This window comes from Myotis brandtii, unplaced genomic scaffold, assembly GCF_000412655.1.
Source record: "Myotis brandtii unplaced genomic scaffold, ASM41265v1 scaffold71, whole genome shotgun sequence".
NCBI classification, from domain to species: Eukaryota; Metazoa; Chordata; class Mammalia; order Chiroptera; family Vespertilionidae; genus Myotis; species Myotis brandtii.
This window is the reverse complement of record NW_005370787.1, coordinates 4,940,097-4,964,003: the sequence shown is the minus strand read 5'-3', so window position 1 is coordinate 4,964,003 and position 23,907 is coordinate 4,940,097. Positions and strand designations below refer to the sequence as shown.

The window sequence follows — 23,907 nt, the reverse complement described above, 5'->3', positions numbered from 1 at the left end:
TTTCCTCAAAAAATTAAAAATGGAACTTCCATTTGACCCAGTAATACCACTTCTAGGAATATATCCCAAGAAAACAGAAACACCAGTCAGAAAGGATATATGCACCTCTACATTCATAGCAGCACAATTTACAATAGCTAAGATTTGGAAACAGCCTACATGCCCATCAGCAGATGAGGTGATTGGAAAACTGTGGTACATCTACACAATGGAATACTATGCTGCGGTAAAAAAGTTCTTACCATTTGCAACAGCATGGATGGAACTGGAGAGCATTATGCTAAGTGAAATAAGCCAGTCAGAGAAAGATAAATATCACATGATCTCACTCATTTATGGAATATAATGAACAACATAAACTGATGAACAAAAACAGAGAAGCATTGATCAGACCGTCAAACCTCAGAGGGAAGGTAGGGGAGTGTGGGGGTAAGGGGAAGAGATCAACCAAAGGACTTGTGTGCATGCATATAAGCCTAACCAATGGATACAGACACCAGAGGGGTGAGGGCACGAGTGGGGCGTTTGAAGGAATAATGGGGGGATAAGGACATATATGTAATACTTTACTCAATAAAGAAATTTTAAAAAAGTACCTGCAGTAAGTGCAAAATAATTGTAAACTAAAGCAGAAGTATAGTATCTTATCCTAATGATAGATATTTCTCTATACATTCCCAAGCTTCTAAAAAATTACAAAGAACCCCCCACATTTTGTTTGTATAATCTCCCCTCCCCTCCTTCTATATTCATTTTATAGAGAGCCCTTCTGTTTAATGCACTGCATTTTCCTTGCTTTATTTCTAATGTTTGAAGAAGGAAATTTCCCTTAATCAAGTCTGTCCCTGGATCTAAGAGTTGTGCTAAACTTGCTCGTGGAGTAGATCTTTTAGCTTGGAAGGAGGGGAGCTAAACCAAAGCATTGAATTGTCTTGATTATATTTTGGAGATGTGATTGTAGTCATTCTTCGACACTATTTTTTAAAAAACTTATGCAACATACATATAATTAGCTAATTGAAAGCTTTGAGTTGATACACACCAGTTACAAAGATCTCCAAAAGTTGAGAAAGGCAAGGAAAAGCTATCTCTCCTGTACACATCCAGCAAAGCATCCCTGTTTAGCCTTTTGGGGCAGGAACCAAATCAGCGCCATTATAGAGGACATTGCAGTCATATAGCTCTAAACCAGCCCAGGCAGAGTGATTTCCCCGTGGCAGTTCCTCTCTCTGCTTGATTTCTTGAAGTTAGCTGGTAAGAATAAGCTATTAGCAAGCTTAAATCGGTGATAATTAGCTGTACATTATTATTTCAAAGTGGCGTGGCTGTGCCAATTAAGTGGGTAATTAGGAAAACCCCAGGACAATAAATTAAGACAGAGAGTCTCAACACCAGTGCCCCATCTGTTCTCCAGCAAGCCTTCCAATTAGCCAAGCTTCTCATTTAAGAATGCACCAATTAAGGGGATTGGCTGCACGCACAGGTGTGTATTGAGGTAACAGAAACTGTCTTAGGTGCTTAGTAAAAGTAAGATATTTTTTTAATATCAGAGAGGATTTTGATGTGAAGGTGGAAAAAGGAGAATTTTTAGAAATGTTGGGTTTTTAATGTTTGAAGCAAAATATAATTTGTTTTATGTGTTGTTTTTTTTAATTAATTTCATTCGGGAACTTCATTAGGAATATTGTTTCATCAGGCAGCTTCATATTATTTTAATGTGTTTATTAAATCTTGATTTGAGTATTTTAACCACATAGAATTTTAATGGCATAGAACATGGACACTTTCATTTATTGAGAGTGGGGAACTAAAGAGGACACTTGGAAGTGTGTGCTATAAGGCTAGGAATGAGACAGGACATGGTTCAGTTCAGGATGTGACAGTCTATGAAAGCACATAAATTGGTCCCCTGTATATCACAAAAGAACACAGTGAAGTGGTTAAAAATAATTAGCGGAACAGAAAAAAATTTAAACATAGACTGAATGAAGAATACAGTATTATTTAGGATTATTGCTAAGATAGGTAGACTAGGTTCATATTAAATTTGATTAGTTTAGCTTAAAATGCAAGAATGTATAGCTACATAGTTAAACCTTATTTAACACAATACTCCTGATGCATGTCCTTGGGTGTCTATGTTTGTTTACTTGGAAAACCAGTATTGATATACTGGGCTTAGTGATGAATTGTGAATGTACATCCTCAGTGAATGAAAAAGTCCAAAGGTCAGGGAAAAGTTATATCTTTGAGAAAAATGTAATACCATTTATGGGATTGGAGAAAGCAATTTCCAATTTATTTCCTAAAAGGAAGTTAATGCCTCTTTGAGGTGCCATTATTATTTATTATCTGTAAGTTTAATTTACTAAAATAAAGGTCATGTTCCCATTTCTGTTTAATTGAAACCAGTGCTTAGTGAGTGGTGGTAGTGAGGGCACCGAGGGCAGGGCAGGACAAGGCCAGGCTTTGGTTAGGGGGTGAGAGGCCCGGTCAGAGCAGGACTGAGGAAATGTAAGCTCCCAGGCAGTCCGGCATCAAAATTTACATGAATAATGAAGAGCAGGACCTCAGCGGGTCAAAAACCAGGCACACAGGAAGAAGGAATGCCAGAAGGCTGAGCACACATATGGCAAAAGTTTAGGCTAGTGGTGCCTAACTTTGCGGGTCACGTATCCCACTGAGAATTTGATAAAAAACTTCCCAGAAAAAGTTCATCAACAAAAGCATGCAAAATTTTGTGCATTGGAAAGTAATTTGACCAATATTAAAAAATAAAGTTTTTACAAACTGAGTTTCCTCTTACTTTCTAGATATTCATGGAAAAATTAATTACCATTTTATGAAACATCTGAAACTAAATCCAATCCATAGAATATTAAAGTAACATTACACACTCCTTGTGCTGAAAGAAGAGATGGCCTCAACTATTTGATGTGAACTAGAAGTTGAAATCGTGATTAGTCTTAGATGTGGCTGCATGCACATGTGTGGTATCGAACAGATACCCACTTTTTGTTTTGATGGTAACAATTACTGAACATTCTAGGCAAAACGTATGTGGCTGTCACTGGCTGTAATTAGAACTCACACAGTTAGCTTGCTTAAACGAGGATAGGCTTATTTTAGGGAGCATGACATTTATTCTAAACTCTTCAAGTTATATCAATGGTCTATAATGCTTTGGTCCTCAAGTTAATTTGCAACATCTGTAATGTTGAGGCTGTCAACTTAAAGTTAATGTGACTATGTATAAAGAAATCTCCTCAAGTTTCTCACTGCAGAAAAACGTAAAAAATATTTTTTTTTCTCTCAGCCATACAAATAATGACCATTAAATCGGATAGTTCTCAACCTTAGTGATATGCTATGCCACCCATCAGAAATAGGGAACTACAGTAATAACTGGGTCACATGTGAGTCTCATTTCCCCCCAAAATGAGACTTACTTGAATAACAGGAATAAAACTGCAGACTAAATTGCCTCATTTTTTTTCAAACTCTATTAATTATAGATATCCTGACCTAGAGTCCAGGAACAGAAGAATTAGCACTGAGAGATGTATAGTAACTGGAAATGTGAGCGGGAACTATTGTACCAGGCATATATTGTCCATCAATCAGATAAGTAAGTTCATGGATGGAGGTAAATAGGAATAGCTGATTGGAATCACAAATGGAAACAAGAAAAAAAGGAAGGAATGAGGAAGAAGCCCTTTTATTGGCATGGTATTAAAGGAAAGGTATTTTATTAATGCTCTGCTAGTGCTGAGAGAAGAAAATACTATTCAAAGTGTGTTCTCTTGTCCTCCAAGTAATGGAATTTATAGTCAAAATGTTAGCAACCACAGAATATTTATCAATAATTAGAAAAAAAAGTAATAACTATCAAGATTTGACCTAAAGTGCTGAATTTCAAAATATAGGGACTCAAAGTGACTTTTTGTGTGAATGAGCTATATTAAAATCCTTAGATTTGTAAATACTTTATTTGGCTAAACAGCTTTGTTAATCTTGAACCAGCATGTGCTCAAAAATATTTTCTATAGAAAAACCAATATTATACTTTTTGAAATTAGTAAATTGAACAAACAATTGCATAATTTTATTAAAAAACAAAATTATGAGGTAGGAGAAATTATATCTCTCTTTGAATGGATGCTCAATTTCCCTAATAGTATCTGATTTCTTTAAGTATTAGACACTTGGTTCAGTGTTTGGTTTTATAAATGAGTAAGGCCTTTGTTTAAAGTCCTTTCTAATGGAGAACAGAGTCTATGCATTTTAAGGTACATTTTTACAACATGGGTAAACGAGATGAGAACTGGTTTTAAAAACCCAGTTTTGACATCAGGTTTAAATCATTCTTTTTAGAGGATGATGCTTTCAGAAAGGGACCTTTTTATTGGGACATTAAATGATAATGTGTGGGGTTTAGAGGTTTATTGAAAAGTGAGAAATAGAGGTGTCTATACTAATTGTACAGAGAGCTTGGGACGTCCAGCTCAGGGTTAGTATAAAACCACCACCAGAGAGAGCTAACCATGAATCACCTGTCAGAAAAGAATCCTCTGCAGAGGGTAGCTAAGGACATTAACATATTTCCATTTCCCCTTCCCATTCCTTTCCCTGATGCTCCCTAACCTACCACCCATATTAACTCCTTCAGCTTTGTTGAGAAAGCACAGTCAATCTCCTAATGAGGGGAAACCGTGCCACATGAACAAGGAGACTTCCTATGAGGAGCAAAAAACCTGGAATCATTTAGTCAGGAAATACAATCCTTCTCTTAGACTGAGAATGGTGTGGATCCTCAGGTCACAGCTCCCATAATGAGCAGTGAGTTCAGGTGGGGTTCAGAGAGCAGACTCTCGGAGTTACTCCTTTAGAAAAAAAATTGCATTTTTCTTTTTAATCAAATTGGAATGCCATGTGCATGAAACACATTCATGTTTGTGAGGAAGGTGCCTGGTGCTGTATATTGCATGGCTTCTTAGTATCAATTTCACCCTCTCCTCCCATTCTCCATACATCACAAAATCCCTCTAGAAAGTGGCCAAGAACCTAGATTTCGTTTCTCCCTATAGCTGATCTAACTATGTACATTGAAGTATTTTCAAATGTGTACAATGAAAACTATTATTGCTATAGAATAGAAATCTGTAATTTTTCTAGTTCTAAAAATTTATAAAAATATTTTGTCTAATAGAATGACTTCATTGAGAAGAAAAATGATTAAATATGGATTCAGTATAGCAAGCGAAAATAGAACTTATCTAGGAACAAGTAATTATACATTTCCTCTGTTGAGCAAGAGACTGACATTTTGAAAGTCTACTGTTTGACAACTGTGGTCAGACATCCCTGCAGGGGTGAGCCTGCTCATTAGCACCGCATTAACCTTGACTTTGCCTCAGGCCATTAACTAGCAAACTGCACGTTTGACCTTTGTTCTACAGATATTTTCAAACAGTGTGCTAGGCACTGCTTTTAATTTGGGTTCTGTGTTATGTGTAGACTGACTTTAGGGGTAAAAAAAAAAATCAATACATGTCATTAAGTAAAGAAATGTGTGGTCTGCAGCAATCCACAGAGAAATGCGCCTTTAAAAAATAAGATTCTTCTCCAACATTTTTCCAGTTAATTAGATTTGGACAAAAATTAGAAATAGTTTATTTTATATCGTGTGCAAAAAAGAGAGGGAAGTGCAATATGTGACAGTTTATAAATGTTTTAAAATTGAAACAAATTCCCTTTAGATGAAGACATAAGATGGAGCGGTATGCCTTTTGAACACAGCTCTGTTTCCAGCAACATCTAATGAAATGCAGTGCCAAGTCCAGTGCAGATCAGAGCCATATGCCTAAGTGAAAACAGCCCCTAGAAGATCAGCACGGTTTGGAACATGTGGTTGCCACTCTTCAAATCATACCTATGAGAAGCGCCAGCCATGTAAATTACAGTATAAATGAGCTTAACAGAATACTTTAAGAGATTATGCTAGTGTTGCTATATCTAGGTTATGGAACATTATACAACTACATAAAAATAAGTAAGACAGATTTTTTTTTAGTTGATTTTAGAGAGTGGGAGAAACATCAATTTGTTGTTCCACTAATTTGTGCATTTATTAGTTAATTCTTGTATGTGCCCTGACTGAGGAGTGAACTCCGAACTTTGGCCTATAGGGACAATGCTCTAATCCACTTAGCTGCCCAGCTAGGGCAAGACTGAGATTTATTAACATAAAATGGGTCCATGATGTATTATCAAGTGAGCAAAGCCAATGTCATGTATGCGTATAGCTTGGTCCTAGTTTTGCAAAACCAAACTATCTCTTTGTCTCTTCTTATATATTTCTCTGTCTGTTTTGGGTTACTTACTGTTATACACATAGAGGAAGCTGAAGAAAACAGACCAGGCTGTTAACGTTGGTTTCCTCAGGAGGGAGAGAGGTAAAAACTATAAAAGGCATATATTAACTTGTTCTTCATGTGTCTTTTAATTATTTTACTACTCGGAAAAGGTATTTTTATTACTTGAAAAAATGATTAAAGACAATTATAAAGGAGCAGCCAATCAGAATTGTTGCTCCATTTTACTATAGTAACTAGGCATTCCTATGTCCACTGAACAAAGAAAGGACAACTTCAGGGTGAGTTGAGTTTTCTTACTTTTTTTTCTTGGCCACGTGACAGATCAGAAGACCATTCTGGCACTGCTGGCCTCAAGGGCACGGGGAGCAATGAAGCAATAACTATGCTGGTCCATGTTTCCCTCTTGCCTTTAGTGAGCTCAGGGCAAACAAGGCTGTAAGCTATGAATGAGCAATTGTGCGGCAGCCTTTTCCCTCTTTGCTGTGCTAGCATAGTGTACAAAGGTGTTCATTAGCAGTGGTCAGCATGTACCCCACTCCCTGCTCTCCTACCAGACCATGCAGACTGTACAGATACACAGAGAAATCCTGTCTGAACATATTACTTCCTAAGTGCAAATTCTGATAGGAAGAAGTCACCTATCTGCTTCCTAGTCCACTAATAAGTGTGCTCTGTTGAAAGTGTGATAATTTCTGTAAACATTTAAAGAGGGATGAAAATATTTTTCTATGTAAACATTCATTCAAGTTTAGTTTTTCAGGCATCCAGTATCAGCCTGACATTGCTAAGTTTCGGCATTTTAAGCGAATGAATTAATGAATTATTAAAAGTAACTTAGTTCTTTTGTCAGACTAAAGGCCTGACTAACTTAGTTACTTTTCACAGGTCCTTTCACTTTTCTGATTTTCATTTTCCTTAATCCTATATAATAAAACCCTAATATGCAAATTGACTGAATGGTGGAACAACCAGTCACTATGATGCACACTGACCACCAGGGGGCAGACACTCAATGCAGGAGCTGCCCCCTGGTGGTCAGTGCACTCCCACAGGGGGAGTGCTGCTCAGCCAGAAACCAGGCTCACAGCTGGCGAGTGCAGTGGCGGCGGGGGGAGCCTCTCCTGCCTCTGTGGCAGCACTGAGGAGCAACGAGCAGGCGGACAGTAAGAAGCGAGGGGTCCTGGACTGCGAGAGGAATCCCAGACTGTGAGATGGATGTCTGCCTGCCGGCTTAGGACTGATCCCCAGGGACATCCCCCGAGGGGTCCCGGGATGTGAGAGGGTGCAAGCCGGGCTGAGGACCTCCTGCCCCCCAGTGCATGAATTTCATGCACCAGGTCTCTAGTTATAATATAACAGGGTTGGATTAAATCACTGGTTCTCAACCCTGGCTGCACATTAGGATCCTGTAGGTAGGAAAATCCAGAAAAACTCAGGTGCTTGGATTCTAACCCGGACCAATTAATCTGAATGTCTGAGGGAGAAATCTGTGCATACAGCTTACATGTTTCCTTGGTGATGATAAAGTGCAGTTAGGACAGAGAACTACCAGAACAGAGGATTTCTTAGGCTCTTTTTCACTCTTTTTTACAATATAGTGTATCTGTGATCGTTAATTATGATAGCTATCTTACAAAGCAGTGTGACTAAATATTAATATGTAACTACATATTAATTTCAGCATCACATTTATAATCTGTCTGGAGCCTGTTTAGTAGAATCTGTCACAGTCTGTAATCCTGTCCTTTAGATTTCTTCATTTTTAATGCAATGCACCAGAAAGATTTTTCTGATATTTCTCTACAATCTAGGAATATGTCTCCAAATTTAAAGTTTCCCAAGTCAACTGTGTTCTTGGAGGGCTTTAAATTATCACTATCATTTTAAAATATGTATTTCCTGTAGAAATTCCTAATTTTGGAAGCTGTTAAAAAAATAATACTGCATCTGACTCAATTCAACCAAAATTTGTTGAGTGCTTGTTGGGTACCAAACTGTGATCCAAACCTTGGGGACATAGAAAAAGACATAGCTTTTGCCCTTGGCAGGTGTGGCTCAGTTGGTTGAGCATTGTCCCATGTACCAAAAGGTCACTGGTTCAATTCCTGGTCAGGGCACATGCCCAGGTTGAGGGTTCCATCCCCAGTCAGGGTGAGTGTTTGAGGCAACCAATCGATGTTTCTCTCTCCTCTCTTTCTAACATAAATAAAAGCTTTTTTTTTTTTTTAACATGAAGAAGACATGATGTTTGCCTTTAGGGAACACAGATATACAAACAGAGTAATTATAATCAGGGAGGCATATATACAAACAGAGGAGTTACAATACCACGAAGTTAGGGTTGTAAAACAGGCGCTAAGTGCTGTGAGAAACAGGGTGAACCAACAAAAGCCGCACAGGCTGTGGGCAGGGGTCAGAGAGGAAATGAGGTTTCAACTGGATCACGACTGATGGGTAGGGGTTGGGAGAGTGGAGCAGGAGGAGAAGGCAGTTCTGGGTAGAGGAAATGGTATGTGCTAACTTGGAATATTATCTGGTTAATGTTGAAATATCTTATGCAATATAAGTATGTGGTTTTTGGCTGGGTGTGTGAGTGGAGGGTAGGGGACTGTCATAGGATGCTAGGGGCAAAGAGTGTAGAGGTTATATGCCATGGTAAGACATTTGACTTGAATTCTTAGGATTTGAAAGTAGGAATGTGATATGGCTGATTCCCAAAACTAATTCTTACAACAGTATGGGGCGTGCAGTGAAGGGTAGATGAGTGGGCAAAACCAAAGGAGGGAAATCATTTGTTAGACTGTTGCAAGCACAAATCAAAAATTATGAAACTGTATATAGCCCTGACATATTGGCTGTGACTAAGTATTCTGACCTGGAATCTTTTCCTGTTTTTTTAAAAATATTTTAAAACTTTCTCATAGTAATTATATTTGATTTCTGTATTCTAGAGATGTTTTAAGACCAAGATGAGCAACTGGCATATGTAACACAGTCCCTCAAGGATAATTAGCTGGAAATTCTAACATCTCCCTGAATTTGTTATGCTGTTAATTTTAACTGGAAATATTCTCATGGCCATAGAAAAATAATTGTAATGATATAGTCACCTTCCCAGCAACCTAAATTCTGACTATTCCAAAGAATATAATGTTTTATTCATTGAGGCATTTCATGTAAAACTGGAAAAGGAGGTATGGTGTGTCTTACACCAAGTATTGAGCTGGAAACTGAACTGTGGATTCTTGTAATAGGAACAGCATTAATTGGCTCTGTGGGGGTAGATAAATCTTGACCTCACTATGGCTACTATTGTTTTAACTCCTTTATTTTCTGCAATTATTATTATTTTCTGTATCCAACGTAGACCCCCTTGACCTTCATGCAACTTCTTTTTGCAATCTGACTTTTAATTCCTGTGATCTAAAAACTGCCAGACATGGAATATAGAGTTCCAAAGTAGGTTCTCTCCTGAAATTTCTGTCCGCGCAAATCCAAACCTTATCCCAACATTCACATAGACTTCCTTCCATTATTTTAGTCTCAGAGAATTTGCTCCAAAGCTCACTACCCTATCTGCTTTCAGTAATCCTTCTTTCCAGAATTTGTGGTTCATTAATTCTTAATTTACTTTTCTTATCTTTGCATCAATTAAGAGACTAAATTATGATGCAGTAGTAAACAACCCAAATCTATCATTGATTTAGGACAAAAAAAGGAATTTTTTGTTGGCAATCTATGCCCATTTTAGACCAGTCCCGGCTGTTCAAGTTGTCCTGGCTTTAAGCCTCAGAATTACAGAGCAACCAGCATGTAAAATACTCCCTGTTGTCACGGGAGAGGAAAACAGAAGGTGGCAAAGCCACATTGGTCCTTGAAGCTGAAGGCTGGAAGGAACATACTTCACTTCTGCATGCGTTTACCAGAATGCAGAGCAAGTCACAAAACCAAAGGACCTCAAAGGCGCTTTGTGCTCAGAAGGTAGACATTTGGGATGTTTGGGAACAAGCTTATAACAGCATACCCTTGTGTTCTCCTTCCTTTTCACATACAAATATTTTCAAAGCTCTTCCTTATTCATATAAGCACGTGTGTGTGTGTGTGTGTGTGTGTGCACGCACGCACACGCACGCAACCACACACACACACACACACACACACACACACACACACGAAACTCTCCTAACTTTCCTTTGGGACTCTCCACTTCCAGGTTCTCACCCCCTATGTAATGCTCATCATGTAATGCTCAAATATGAAGTTTATTACCCTCCCCCAAGTGCTTTAACTATTATATTAGTTTGCTTGGGCTGCCATAACAAAATGCTACAGACTGGGTGGCTTAAACAATTAATTAACAAAAATTAATTTTCTCACAGTTATTTGATTCTAGAAGTCCAAGATCAAGTTGTTGGCAGGTTTGATTTATCCCGAGGTTTCCTCCTTGCCTTGCAGATGGCCACCTTCTCACCTGAGGATATGTTTTCATTGATTTCAAAGAGAGGGAGGAAGAAAGAAGGAGGGAGGGAGGGAGGGAGAGAGAGAGAGAGAGAGAGAGAGAGAGAGAGAGAGAGAGAGAGAGACCAATGTGAGAGGGAAACATCAATCAGCTGCCTCCCATATGCTCCCCAATCAGGGATCAAACCTGCAGCCTGGCTATGAGCCCTGAGCAGGAATTGAACCCGAGACCCTTCTGTGCACAGGACAATGCTTCAACCAACTGAGCCACATGGGCCAGGATGCTTGTTTGTTTTTTTGCATGGAACACTAAAGTGTTACCTTGTTTTGTAAATATTTCCTGATTCCTTCTCTGTACTCAAATGTGGCCCTGTTAATCTCAGATTATTACTGTGGATTTTCCTCAGAAAGTGAATTTTTTGAAGGCAGGAACTGTCTTGTAGCTGGTGCCAGTGCAGAGCTCAGTACTCAATAGTGTGTCATACTCTTTGACAAATAACTGATAGCTAATGGTTTATAGAATAAATAGGAGTCTTCTAGGATATAATCCTTTTGGCAAGAATGCATGCAAAGGCATGGGGGTGTGTTTAGGGAATAGCAAGTATCTCATTTTTGTGGAACCCTAAAGTATGGTTTGGGGAGCTGCTGAAATTGAGGTGAGTGGGTACCTTAGATACCTTTCCAGGAAATTTGGATTTCATGCTGTAGAGAGTGAGGAGCCATTGCTAGTTTTAGGTGAGTGAGTGACAATCTGTGGAATATCAGATTTGAATTTTAGAAGGTAGCTTTCATGGTGGATGGGAGGTGGTTGTTAAGGAAGGAGATTGGAGGTATATAATCCCAGAGAGAGCAGATAAGAGCTTGGACTGAGACACCTGCAATAGCCCTGGGAAGGGGGACTGCAAAAGACAGAAGCCAAGCTTTCCCCGTTGTGGTCTATTGGTTGTGAAGGGATAAATGAAACCAGGGCGACATTCACCAAGATTGGAGGAGGAGGTTGGGGTTCCATAAAGAATTTCTATTCAGTTTTACACCATCAATTTTGAGGTCTTAGCATTTCAGCCGTTTGTACCAGGAGTCTTCATTTCTAGAAAATTCGTCGATTCAAAGTAGGTTCAGGACACTTCTTAATCATTCATTAAGCTCCACGTCTCTAGGAAAGAACCAGTCACCTTCAATTATATTTTAGTAGCTGCAACATCAGAATTGATATTTGTTCATGCACTCGAGTTAGTGAGGATATAGACATTAAGGAGGGCTTTTATTTTCTAGTAGAGAAAACTGACAAAATATAAATAAGTAGTTACTATGCTAGAAGGAAAATAAAGCATTTTTTATTGAGTGTAAGTTAGAGTTGAATCAGATTTATGCTTCCTGTGATGATTTTGTTCTTACTTGTCTGGCCAAGCCTTGGTAAAAATTGATTAAATACTCACCAAACACTTGCTGTGGGGACTTCTTATCGTCTCTAGGATATCAGATGTTGCATATTTGAGAATTACAACTATCATTCCAGATGAATGGTTATTTACAATTCCATCAGTTTTAAAAAAACAAAATAGTTCTATGAAAACCGTAAGAAAGAATTATGAAATTAATACTTGTCAGTCAAAATCGTATTTATTAAAAAATAGTTATTTCAGCTATACTACAGATTCACCCCTTGTTTTTGATCCGATTTTTAAAGAAATTTAAAAATTTTTTTCAGTGGTAGATGCAGTTTCATAATTGCTACATTTTAACTACTCAAGCCATGAATTTCTGAAGTTTGCTTTCATTCAAACCTTTCATTGTCCTACCCCTTCCTTCTAGCCTAGAAATTATCTCCTATGTATCAAGCTAGTAGCTTTTCATTTTTTCCAAAGCATTTGTTTATGTAAAAAACATTCAAACTAAAGTCTTCAGGACTTGGTCTTTTGAAATGTTAAAACCAAGTTCTTGGAACCTGAAAGACTTGGTTTTAAAACTCAAAATTCTTGGCTTTCTAAATTGAAAACCCAAACAAACTGCTTTTGTGCTAAATTATTCCTTTCTGCACTTGATGGAGGAAGGGAGTATAGTGAAAGGGGAAAAGTTAGTTAACACATTAAAGTAGTTTTCCTTCCAATAACTTTATTTTCAAGCCTCTGAAATATGTTGCATATCTTGGTTTTTCATATTCAGTAAAAACACATCACTTTATGTTCTTAGACACCAAAGAGAAGATCCAGATGGGAAAATCATAAGTCTACTACTAAACTTTTAATCAGTAAGCAAACAACTGGCATGTTATAAGACTCTGACATTTCTATATGGAAAAGGAAGTAATTAGTTATCACCATGGTTTCCAAGCCAACAGCTAGTGAGGGCTTCTAGGGAAACTAAGTGAAGTGTGTGTGTGTGTGTGTGTGTGTGTGTGTGTGTGTGTGTGTGTATGCACGTGTGCACGTGCACTATTCACTACTTCTTGGACCTGTAGTTATAATAATAAGATTCATACCCAGTGGAAACTTTTATTCAAAACAAAGAATTTCTATACATGTTTTTTTAAATAAATGTGGTATTTATTTTGATTGTTAGAAAAGTATTGAAAATATATAAAAATAGGTAGAGAAAACAAAAAGGTTGCATTCTAGACCTTTTATTTATCAAATTAGGCCATTTATATTGGCATTTGTTATGGATTTTTGGTTTTAATAGTTTTCTTTGTGTGTTTTTTTCCATTCAGAGAATTTATCAACAGCCTTCGACTGCACGGGTCATTTTATGGGGGTCTGGCTGACCAGCTTTGTGTTAATGACTTAGCCGCTGCTGATGGACTGCCATGCTGGAATGGAGAAGACATAGTCAAAAGGTATTTTATGGGCAGTGGTCTGTGAAAACATAATGGCTACTTTCATCCTAGCGTTCTTTTTCCAGATCTTCAGTGGATTATTCCAGTTTAACTTTGCCACATGGGTTAGAGCAGGGGTGGGCAAACTTTTTGACTGGAGGGCCACAATGGGTTCTTAAACTGGACCGGAGGGCCGGAACAAAAGCATGCATGGAGTATTTGTGTGAACTAATATAAATTCAAAGTAAACATCATTACACAAAAGGGTACGGTCTTTTTTTTTTTTTTAGTTTTATTCATTTCAAACGGGCCGGATCCGGCCCGCAGGCCGTAGTTTGCCCACGGCTGGGTTAGAGTATACAGTAACCCCTTCTCTTTAGTTTGTTAAAAATACATATGATCCTTTTGACATTTTAATAACATTATGTGGTGTTCTCTCTTATTTTCTACTTATCTATGACTTACCCCAAAATTCTACTTTTTCAATCGAGTGTCACTTGCCTTCTATCTAAATATTTGTTGTTTATCAAATATTTTATTTTTTTAAGTTTAACTTTATGAATATTAGAAAATGAGGAAATTCAGTGAAATGTGGATATCTATGCAAAGATTCATTGATATATGGATTTGTGAATCAGCATTAGTTATATATTTACCCTATAAGTACCTCTTTGAGAGAGAGAGAGAGAGAGAGAGAGAGAGAGAGAGAGAGAGAGAGAGACTAGATCAGAGTAGGGGTGCTTTTATGTCTGTCTGTTTGAAACATTGTTTATTTGTATGTTGTCAATTGTTCCTCAAACTTGGGAGTGAAATTGAACTTTTACCTTTTTTCCTCACTGTCTAGAATTTCTTTGACAGTTTATTTTCTTTTGCTTCCTATAACTGATTGTACTCTCAAGTAATTCCCTTAGCTTGACAAAGTTTAAATTTCTCCCTCTATAATATATAACCATGGTTAACATAATTGGCTGGAAATTAGTCCTTTGATTTTCCAATGCTGGTGATTATTATAGAATGTCAGCTTATATTGTGTTTGGATTTGGATATTTTTGTGTGTTTTATTTTTAGCAATGTGCAAAAAGAAAGGTAGGGCGTTAAGCTTTCTGATTTACAAAGATGCCTACTCCAGGTAAAGATAGGTGGCTTAGTTGCCACAAGAGTGATGAGTTCATTGGAAAGGTCATATAACAAGTAAAATTGCTATGATAAACATAGACTGTAATTTATTTTAATATAAATTTATATAATAAAAGCTGTTTACATATTTCTGGGTGATCATAACTATTTCTGATTTTAAATAATTAATTTGCAATTTATATCTGAATACCTCATAGAACTTCTTAGATTTCATAGAAAAGTTGTTGAAGAAAGGAACTATAATTAACTTTAAATAATTATTTCTTAATTCAATAATTTAAAGAATAATTTAAAATAAAATATTTGGTCGACATGGCCAGTGCTCTTTTTTTTTTTTTCATTTTGCTCTTTGAATGTTGGACCATATTTTGTAAATATACCTTTACTGAAAGCAGTCATCATGCATAGTATTTTGCCTGTAGTATTATGATGCCAATAAAATTTCTGCCACTTAGATCTAGTGATTAATTTCTATTTTGACTTATATTTTCTCTTTTCATACTGTTCAAACTGAAATTGAACTTTTTTGTGTATTAACAATTTTTCTACAGGTGCTACTGAGAATCTCATGGTGATTAATTGATGATTTAGTATATAATATAGATTTGATATAAATTAATTATATTATAGTATAGAATCATTGGATTCTAGAGCTGCAAGAACCTTTGTTTCAGTTTGCCCCATTCCTCTCTGACTATTTGGTCTGAGGTTTGTATAATAGGACATATTGTGGGAGATGTCAATGATTGAGAAAACTTTTTAGAAAGATAGTATTTTCAACCCCAAAAATATATTTTCTTCTGCATTATATATTTTGAGACCTCGTTCACAGTTTATGAATAAAGAGAGCTCATCTATAGTAAGAATTCTCCAAAGCAAGTGCCCACATTTCTGAGAGAGAGTGATTGCCATTGTTCTCATTTGCTTCCAGCTCATGCGTCCCCTTTCCTAGACCGCCCGGCCTTCTGTTTGTTAGCCACTCCTGAGTGCGCTGTGTGACTCCGCTCTTCTGGGAGCAGCTCTCACTTTGCCTGAATCTTTTCTCAAACAGCCTTTCTATCTCCTCCTGGTAACTGACATTTCTCTGTCCTGAGCATAATTCTTCTCTTTCATCCCTATCTCATGGGTCCTCAAACTACTTCCACCACCCTTGGTTGGCCTCACACACTGGCCCCTGACCACCATCTCTGGGCTACTTCCAAAATGAACATTTTTTCAGCCCTGATTGTTTTCTAATCTATATATATAAAACCCTAATATGCAAATAGACCAAATGGTGGAACAACCGAACAATTGAACAACCAAACCAGTCACTATTATGATGTGCGCTGACCACCAGGGGGTGCGCACGGAACATGGTAGGCATTGGCAGCAGGCGGCAGAGCGTGGAACATGGCGGGCATTGGCCACAGCGGGATGGTGGAGCAGGTGAGCAGGGGCACCAGAACAAGGTGGGGCACCGGTTGCTATCCTGGGGCGAGCCTCTGGAGGTTACTAAAAATTCTTTGCTCCCATGTGCTGTGGTCCTGCCCGGCACTGGTATCTGCTGCTGGTGCCGGCCCCACTCACACCCACTGCTGGCGCCAGAGCCGTGCTCACACCAGCTGCTGGCACCCGGCCCCGGCCCTGATTGCTTGGCGCTGTCAACCGGTGCGAGCGGCGGCTGCTGGCCCTGATCGTCCCTGAGGGCTTCTCCGCCTCCCCCTACTCCTGAGGAACGATTGGGGCAGCAGCCACTTCTCGCACCCGCTGCCAGCGCCGGCCCCTCTTGCACCCGCTGTTGACACCAGCCCCAATCACTCCACAGCAGCAGCAGGTGCGAGCAGGGCCAGTGCCGTCAGCGCGTGGGAGCAGCAGTGGTGGTAGCGGGGCTGCTGGCAGACAGGGGACCGGAGGAGGGGGGCGGAGGGGTGCAGCAGGAGGGGCTGGGGGGGCACGGAGGATGGGCCAACACCCACCTCTGTGCCCACCACAGCTTTGCAGCCCACAGTTCCTTTCAAGGTGCACAGATTCGTGGACTGGATCCCTAGTAGTTAGATAATATTTCACAAACATTATCTCATTTAGTTACCCCCAAAACTTGACTCCCTAATGCTCCAAAGTAAGTTGATTGGGTGATATCTCTTTTCTATTTGATCTTAAGAAAATGCTCATGTGTACTTTGACTTTTGTAAAATATAATTGAATTTTTAATTCTTTCATGACTCAGTCAATTCTTGATATAAATTTAGAACAGGTTTTTTTCCAATACAAAATTAATAATAAAATCTAAATATCCATCATATCTGATTGATTTAGTGTGATATATTCTCCATGGAATATTATGTGGCAGTAAAAAATGATGCATGTTTATATTTGCTAATGTGGAATAATTTCAAATAAAAATAGTTAAAATAGAATATTATATATTTTATCAGCAGATTTGAATAAATAAAAAACATTGATATTGGTTCTGCATAGAATATTTCTGGACAGTTATGTAAAAACTGCAAATATACTTACAAAGTACTGGGGGAGGTTTTATATTTTTATTTGCTCTGTAGTTATTTATGTCGAATGAGACCATGTTATAGTGATATTAATATTATGGAGCATTATTTTCTTCTTTTTGAAAAAAAGTGCTATTTTCACATTTAATTCCAACCAATTCTTATTTTTATAGTAATTTTTTGATATAGTGTTGCCAAAACATTACTGGATATGGTTCAATACTGGACTATTGAAAGATTCAATATAAAGTACAATCCTGGTGAATGTTACAATTTTAAATTATTAACTACATTTTTCTTGAGAAAAAATAATGAAGTCTAACAGTGATTGGTGTGTGAAAGCACTAAGGTCATCATATATGATGCTCATTTCAGAAACCTACAGTTACTTAAATAATGCCACCAAATTTTGAAAAAATGAATATCAAATGACCGTATGTCATATTTGGGGATAATAGAGATATTTATCTTTTTTTATTTTTTTCATACTCATCAAGTTTACCCCAGAGGAATTATGCCAAACGCAGCAATAAGATAAATTGGTGGCCAATACTGAGTCTATTATTCGTTATAGGAGCAAAGTGATTATGTTGGCAAGATTTCTTCTCCTGACGGCCTTTATGTAGGACTTGATTGATAAGATTATTTATGTGCACAGACATGGTGTCTTGAGTAATAGAATAACCATACAGATTGTTTCAATATTGTGACAACCCTATAAAATTGGGTGAAATTACCTTTGTTCCCATGGAAAGAAGTGAAATTCCTTTGTGATTATAGATAAAAAATATCTCAGATATCTCTCATAGATAAGGAATATTTAATTCATGAAACAAAATATATTTTAATTCAAATTATTTTAAAGACTGTATGCATATCATATACTCTATTGCAATACTGAGGTCAACAGTTCAAACAGTTTTTGATTTAAGATGAAAATGTGTTACTGGAATCCATGTCGTCTCCATCTCTTAAAGACACTCTTAATACCTTTCTGTCTCTTCATCATGAAACAAAACTGTTCTCTGAAAGACTTGTCAGTCCCTCTTTGTTCTCAGTTCTCTGTTATTGCAAATTGATTGCTTGATGGTTTGTACTCATCTTTCTGGGTATTGAAGTTCAGGAGACAACTACTTAATTATGAAGGCTTCCTTTCCCCTTTTGACTAATAGACAGATAATCCAGTAACTCTCCTCAATCTCCAGGGATTTATGACCTCTGTAACAACTCTTAAACTACTGAGTAGCTGTTAAGTATCCCAGTAAAATGAATAATCCACATGATTTCTACTTCATCTTGATTTAGTTAATGTTCCTTAATGCTTCTTTAGTAATGCAGTATTTCTTTTTGAACTCCTATGATAATATATTCTTCTCAAATTATTATAATTGAATGTTTAAAAATCAATAAAAATGTAAAACCTTAGAAATGGCTGAGATTTTATACTTATCTACTATCAGTTTTCTTTCCACCCAGACAATGTAATTGTTTGTAACCTCTTTTTTTTTTTTACTCATTGTTTGATCTTTATTTTTCTTCCTGCATTCAATTATATATATTTTTAAAAACACCTAGCCTACTTTCCAAATGTTATGGACTACATTTAAAAAACAATCAGGACTCAGATTGTTTTGAGTTTCATTGATGTAACCACTAGTTGCTTTTCCTATGTCACTTGTGTAAAGGCAGTATCTTCTTTGTGACCACCAGTGTGTTTTCTATTTCATATTTTTCTCTTGCAATTTCTACTTATTCAGTTTCTAACATCGTTGAACTTTACCTTCTTAATACTCATCATTGTTATTATGCCAATGGCCTATCTTCCTTGGTTGAGAATTGAAGGATGCTTTAAAGGTGTGATTAGGACATGGCCCCACTTTTACTCTATTGCAACAATTTACTGTAGACCTTGAAACTCCCACTATTAATGGAAGAATTTTCAACTAAGTCATTTTCTCCATGCACCGATGTATACAGCTTTCCCAAACTCCCATATTTATCTTGTGTCCCCTCATTTGTTATTTACTGTAATGTCTAAATCCATCATGACACCTATAGTACTTCGTGCATTTATATGTCATGTATCTTCTTTCTCTTCTCAACTGCAATTTCTTTTATAACAGAGTTCCTGTATTATTTGAAAGGCCAAGACTGATTCATATCATTGAACACCAATTGTTAAGTTTTAAAAGACAAAGGACTCTGAGGAAGAGTAATTTTTATTTTTTTACAAGTGTTAGTGAGAAGTAAGAGGCTTGGGGATTGGGGATATGGCTTGGTGATAACACCTGGGTGGATAATATTGAGTCCAAAATGGAACTGAGTGCCTAAAAATGAGAAGAAAAGAGGTGACACATAAAAGTTTCTCCCTGTGCTGACTCTGGATGCTGACTTTTTTATTGCTTTGACCTAAGATTCTGCACGTCCCATTATATGCACTTCCATAGGCATTGTGAAACCAGAGTCTAAATAACTCTAAGAAGTTCATGTATTCTGGGTTAGAGACATATGAGGTATGATTGTCTTTATCACAGATGAAACACCTGGGATGAGGTGAATAAAAGTGCCAGGATCTGCCCAAGGTAAAAAATCTGATCTGCCTTTATGATTACCAGTAAGGGAAGCATTTGTTTTGTTTGTGACAGAAATGAAAAGTGTGGTTTTAGTTGTATTATAAGGTCCTGTTGAATTCATCACATTGTGGAGTATACATTCTAGGTCCAACGGGACAAGTCCAAGGAAGGCTGATGTATCAAGTTTGTAATGAACATAATATTTGCAGAATTCTTGACTGGGTGCTATTTCTTTCTGCCTTGCACTAGTACATTTGCTTGGCAGATAATTTTTATGTAAATGGTAGTACCTGAAGTAGTTATCCCATAGTTTGGTTCTGCAGAAAATAATATAGTAGATGATAACAAGGGGGACGCATGCTTTATCAACTTTGCTCCAAGCTCTGATATCCCAAACACGTTTTAAAGTCTAGGAAAATAGGCATCCTTCTCAGATCAATATACACATTTTGTTCTGTTCTAAAAATGCTCCATTGATTTGTCAATATTTTCATGGTATCTCTCTGATGAACTGAAAAGTTTCTTCTGAATCTTTCTCAATTGGCTCACTAACTTACTAGTCAGTGTCTCTTGTTAATCACGTATCATTATATTCAGACAACTGGACTCCGAAAGGTGAAAGTAGAAACTGTTTCATTAAACCCACTCAGAAGACTGCTTTTACCTTGTCACTAGAATGAAATCGTGGCCAATTCTCAGCATTTTTTGGTCACTACTGTAGTCCCCGCTTATCCATAGTTTTACTTCCTGTGCTTCCAGTTATACTAGGTCAACCATGATTCAAAAATATTAAGTGTAATATTCTAGATATTTTGAGAGAGAGGGAAAGACCACATTACATAATTTATATTACAGCATGTTATTATAATTGTTCTATTTTATTATTAGTTGCTGTTCTTAATCTCTGACACTGACTAATTTATAAATTAAACTAGAGGCCCAGTGCACGAATTTGTGCACGGGTGGGGTTGGGCTGGCCCACCCCGATCAGGGCATGATCAGGGCCGGGCCAGCTGGCGGAGGAGCCGTGGGTGATTGGCCAGCAGGCCCTGCCCCCAAAGGGGGTAGGGGGGCGATTGGGGGCAGGGCTGGCCATGGGGAGGGGCCATGGGCAGTGGGCTGGCCAGCCCCGCCCACAAATGGGGTGTGGGGGGCTGATCAAGGGTTAGCGACTGGAGGAAGGGCCATGGGAGGTTGGCCGACCAGCCCCACCCCTGATTGGTGTGGGGGGGCCAATCAGGGTGGGGCCGACTGGGAGGAGGTGCTGTAGGAGGTTGGCCGGCTGGCCTCGCCTCCTATTGGGGTGAGGGGGGCAATCAGGGGTGGGGCCGAGGGGGGGAGGAGGGGCTGTGGGAGGTTGGCTGGCCAGCCAACCTGGTTTGGTGGCCACAGTGGGCATCATAGTGACCGGTCATTTTGGTCGTTATGGCATTCCAGTCGCTGGCTTTTTATATATATAGATTTTTCACAGGTATGCATATAGAGGAAAAGCATAGTATACATAGGGTTTGTTACTATGCACGATTTCAGGCATCCACTGGAGATCTTAGAATGTATCCCCCATAGATAAAGGGACTAGTATATTGGTGTCTGAATGACCTTTAATTATTAGCCCCATAAACAGTTCCAATTCAGTCCCAATCAAATTCAGTCCCATGAAAAGTGTACATTTAATAATGAAATGGTCTAGTCCAACTTACTCAAAACTCAAACTTCACTTAAAGTGGCTATTTCTGCTCTTCCCTGGTTAGTACTGCATCAGTCTAGGACAGTGGTTGGCAAACTGAGGCTCACGAGCCACATGCGGCTCTTTGGCCCCTTGAGTGTGGCTCTTCCACAAAGTACCACGTGCGGGCGCACATGTACAGTGCGATTGAAACTTTGTGGCCCATGCGCAGAAGTCAGTATTTTGTGGAAGAGCCACACTCAAGGGGCCAAAGAGCCTCATGTGGCTCGCGAGCCACAGTTTGCCGACCACTGGTCTAGGAGGCTTATAGTGGGGGCTGAACAACCTCTGGTCCATGTGACAACCTTGTGCTCTGCTTGTCCTCCAAGCAATGTTTCTGACTCTCCAAGTTTGGAGCTGGAGGTATGACAGCACAGAAGTGAGAGAGAACGAGTAAGATAAAGGAAAGTTCTCTCTGACTGATACTGTTGTGTCTCTCATAATACTTCCTAGCTTGGCAGCTATTAAGAGCTACTGATGTAGGGCTTTTTGTGCTCATGGCAGTGCTTCTCTCCCATACTTTCCCATCTGACGGTAAACCTCTCACCTCTTCCTGCGGAGACCCTCTGGTGGGGTCCTTTTCTTCTGCATGGATCACTCTAAGCTACGGAAACTTTGCTTCTCTCTCCTGATTTTGGTGGAAGTACAGCCTGCATGCAGTGCAGCTGCCCTCTACTCTGACAATAGCCAGGGAACTTCAAGTACAAGAATGGTCTGCCCTATAATTTCTTGGGCCTGGATCAACTACCAGCCCTTTTAATCCTTCAGACTCCAAGGAACCCTCAAAGCTTCTCTCACTTAGGACAAATGAATGAGGGAATACTGCAGCGGTTCACATGTTTTTTCAAAGAAGTTCCCTCATTTGGCCTCTTTGACCTTAATCCTTTTACACTGTTAAGGTGGATGTCAAGATGAGGGACTTAAAACCAGTTTTCAGCCCTCTGCTTTTCATGTCTAGCACCTCAATTTGGAATGCCATCCATTGTCTTGTTCTCAGCTAAAAGGGAAACAGAAAGCGATCCATTTTAGCATCTTTTTTTTCTCCTTAGATAAACGGTCTTTAATTAGTTTTTCTAAAACGTAAATCACCTGTCATGATGATTTTATTTTTTGTATTTTTAAAATAAATTTTTATTGTTGAAAGTATTACATATGTCCCCTCTTTTCCCCCATTGACCTCTTCTAGCCCGCCCCCACCTCTGCCCCAAAATAAATCTAAAAGATGCGAAAATACCTCTGCTTTTCAGAGGAAACAAAGCAGAGGTATTTTAGTATCCTGTACCATTATTTGGAAGTGGTGGGTAGAAGACAGAAACTAGATTCAATGCTCAAGATACTGCAGAAGACCTTGAATGGGATGCAAAGGTGAGTAAGACATTGTCTCCAACTTTGAGCTTAGAATCTAAAAGTGGGTAGTAAACATGTTCCTAATCTGTACACAGCAAAACATGTTCATAATCTGTTCACTTTGTGAAGTAAGAGAAACACAAAATAACCCACAGGCTTTCAAATAAGGGAGAAATCTCTTTTGATTAAGGGGATTTGTAAAGTATTTGATAAAGGGGTAATATGTGATACAAGTCTCAATTTATTCATTTAAAATAACTTAACTGAAATATTTATGGATGAGATGATATGATGTCTGGCATTTGATTTAAAATAATTCAGCAGATGGGGGAAGAGGGCCATGCTAAATATAAAAAGGTTTGTGTGTGTGGATAATCACAGAAGCTATATTATGGGCACAAGGGGGTTTATTCTCTATATTTGTGTATACTTGAAAAATCTATAATAAAACATAAATAAATATAAAAATATAAGAAGACATAAGAAAAATAGCATTATTAGGTATCTGTTCAGTCACAAACACTGTTTTAGACAGTGGGGTACAGTGATGGACAAAACAGACACTGAGCTTATGTAGATTAGGATGTAGGAGAGATGAACACTGATCAGATATTTACAAGTATGATTGTTTGCAAAACCTTTAAGTTTTCCTGGAAATTTAATCAGCAAACTTGGAAGTAAGAAACAGCAGGAGCCAGTGTATTCTTGAATGAAATGCTCTAAGTTTGGTGGGCCTTTTAGCTGTATTATTTTCATTGGTGTATAACCTTTCAGATGACTTTTTTCTTCTTCTCAACACTCTCTTCCACTTGAATTTCATGATTGTGTCCCGAATACATAGCATGAAACCTTCCCTTCTTTGTTATAGTCTAGACCTGTGGTCGGCAAACTGCTGCTCGCGAGCCACATGCGGCTCTTTGGCCCCTTGAGTGTGGCTCTTCCTAAGCCTTAGGAGTACCCTAATTAAGTTAATAACAATGTACCTACC

General features: G+C 38.3%; 1 protein-coding gene across 2 annotated transcripts in view; it reads left to right on the top strand.

Moving 5' to 3' along the window:
* GPC5 (glypican 5) overlaps positions 1 to 23,907 on the top strand; it is a 1,292,453-nt gene that overhangs the window by 292,856 nt on the left and 975,690 nt on the right. For both annotated transcript variants that reach the window (XM_014530085.1, XM_014530084.1), the window contains exon 5: positions 13,543 to 13,668. In XM_014530085.1, the coding sequence (XP_014385571.1) occupies positions 13,543 to 13,668 (126 nt within the window). The remainder of the gene's footprint in view (positions 1 to 13,542; positions 13,669 to 23,907) is intronic.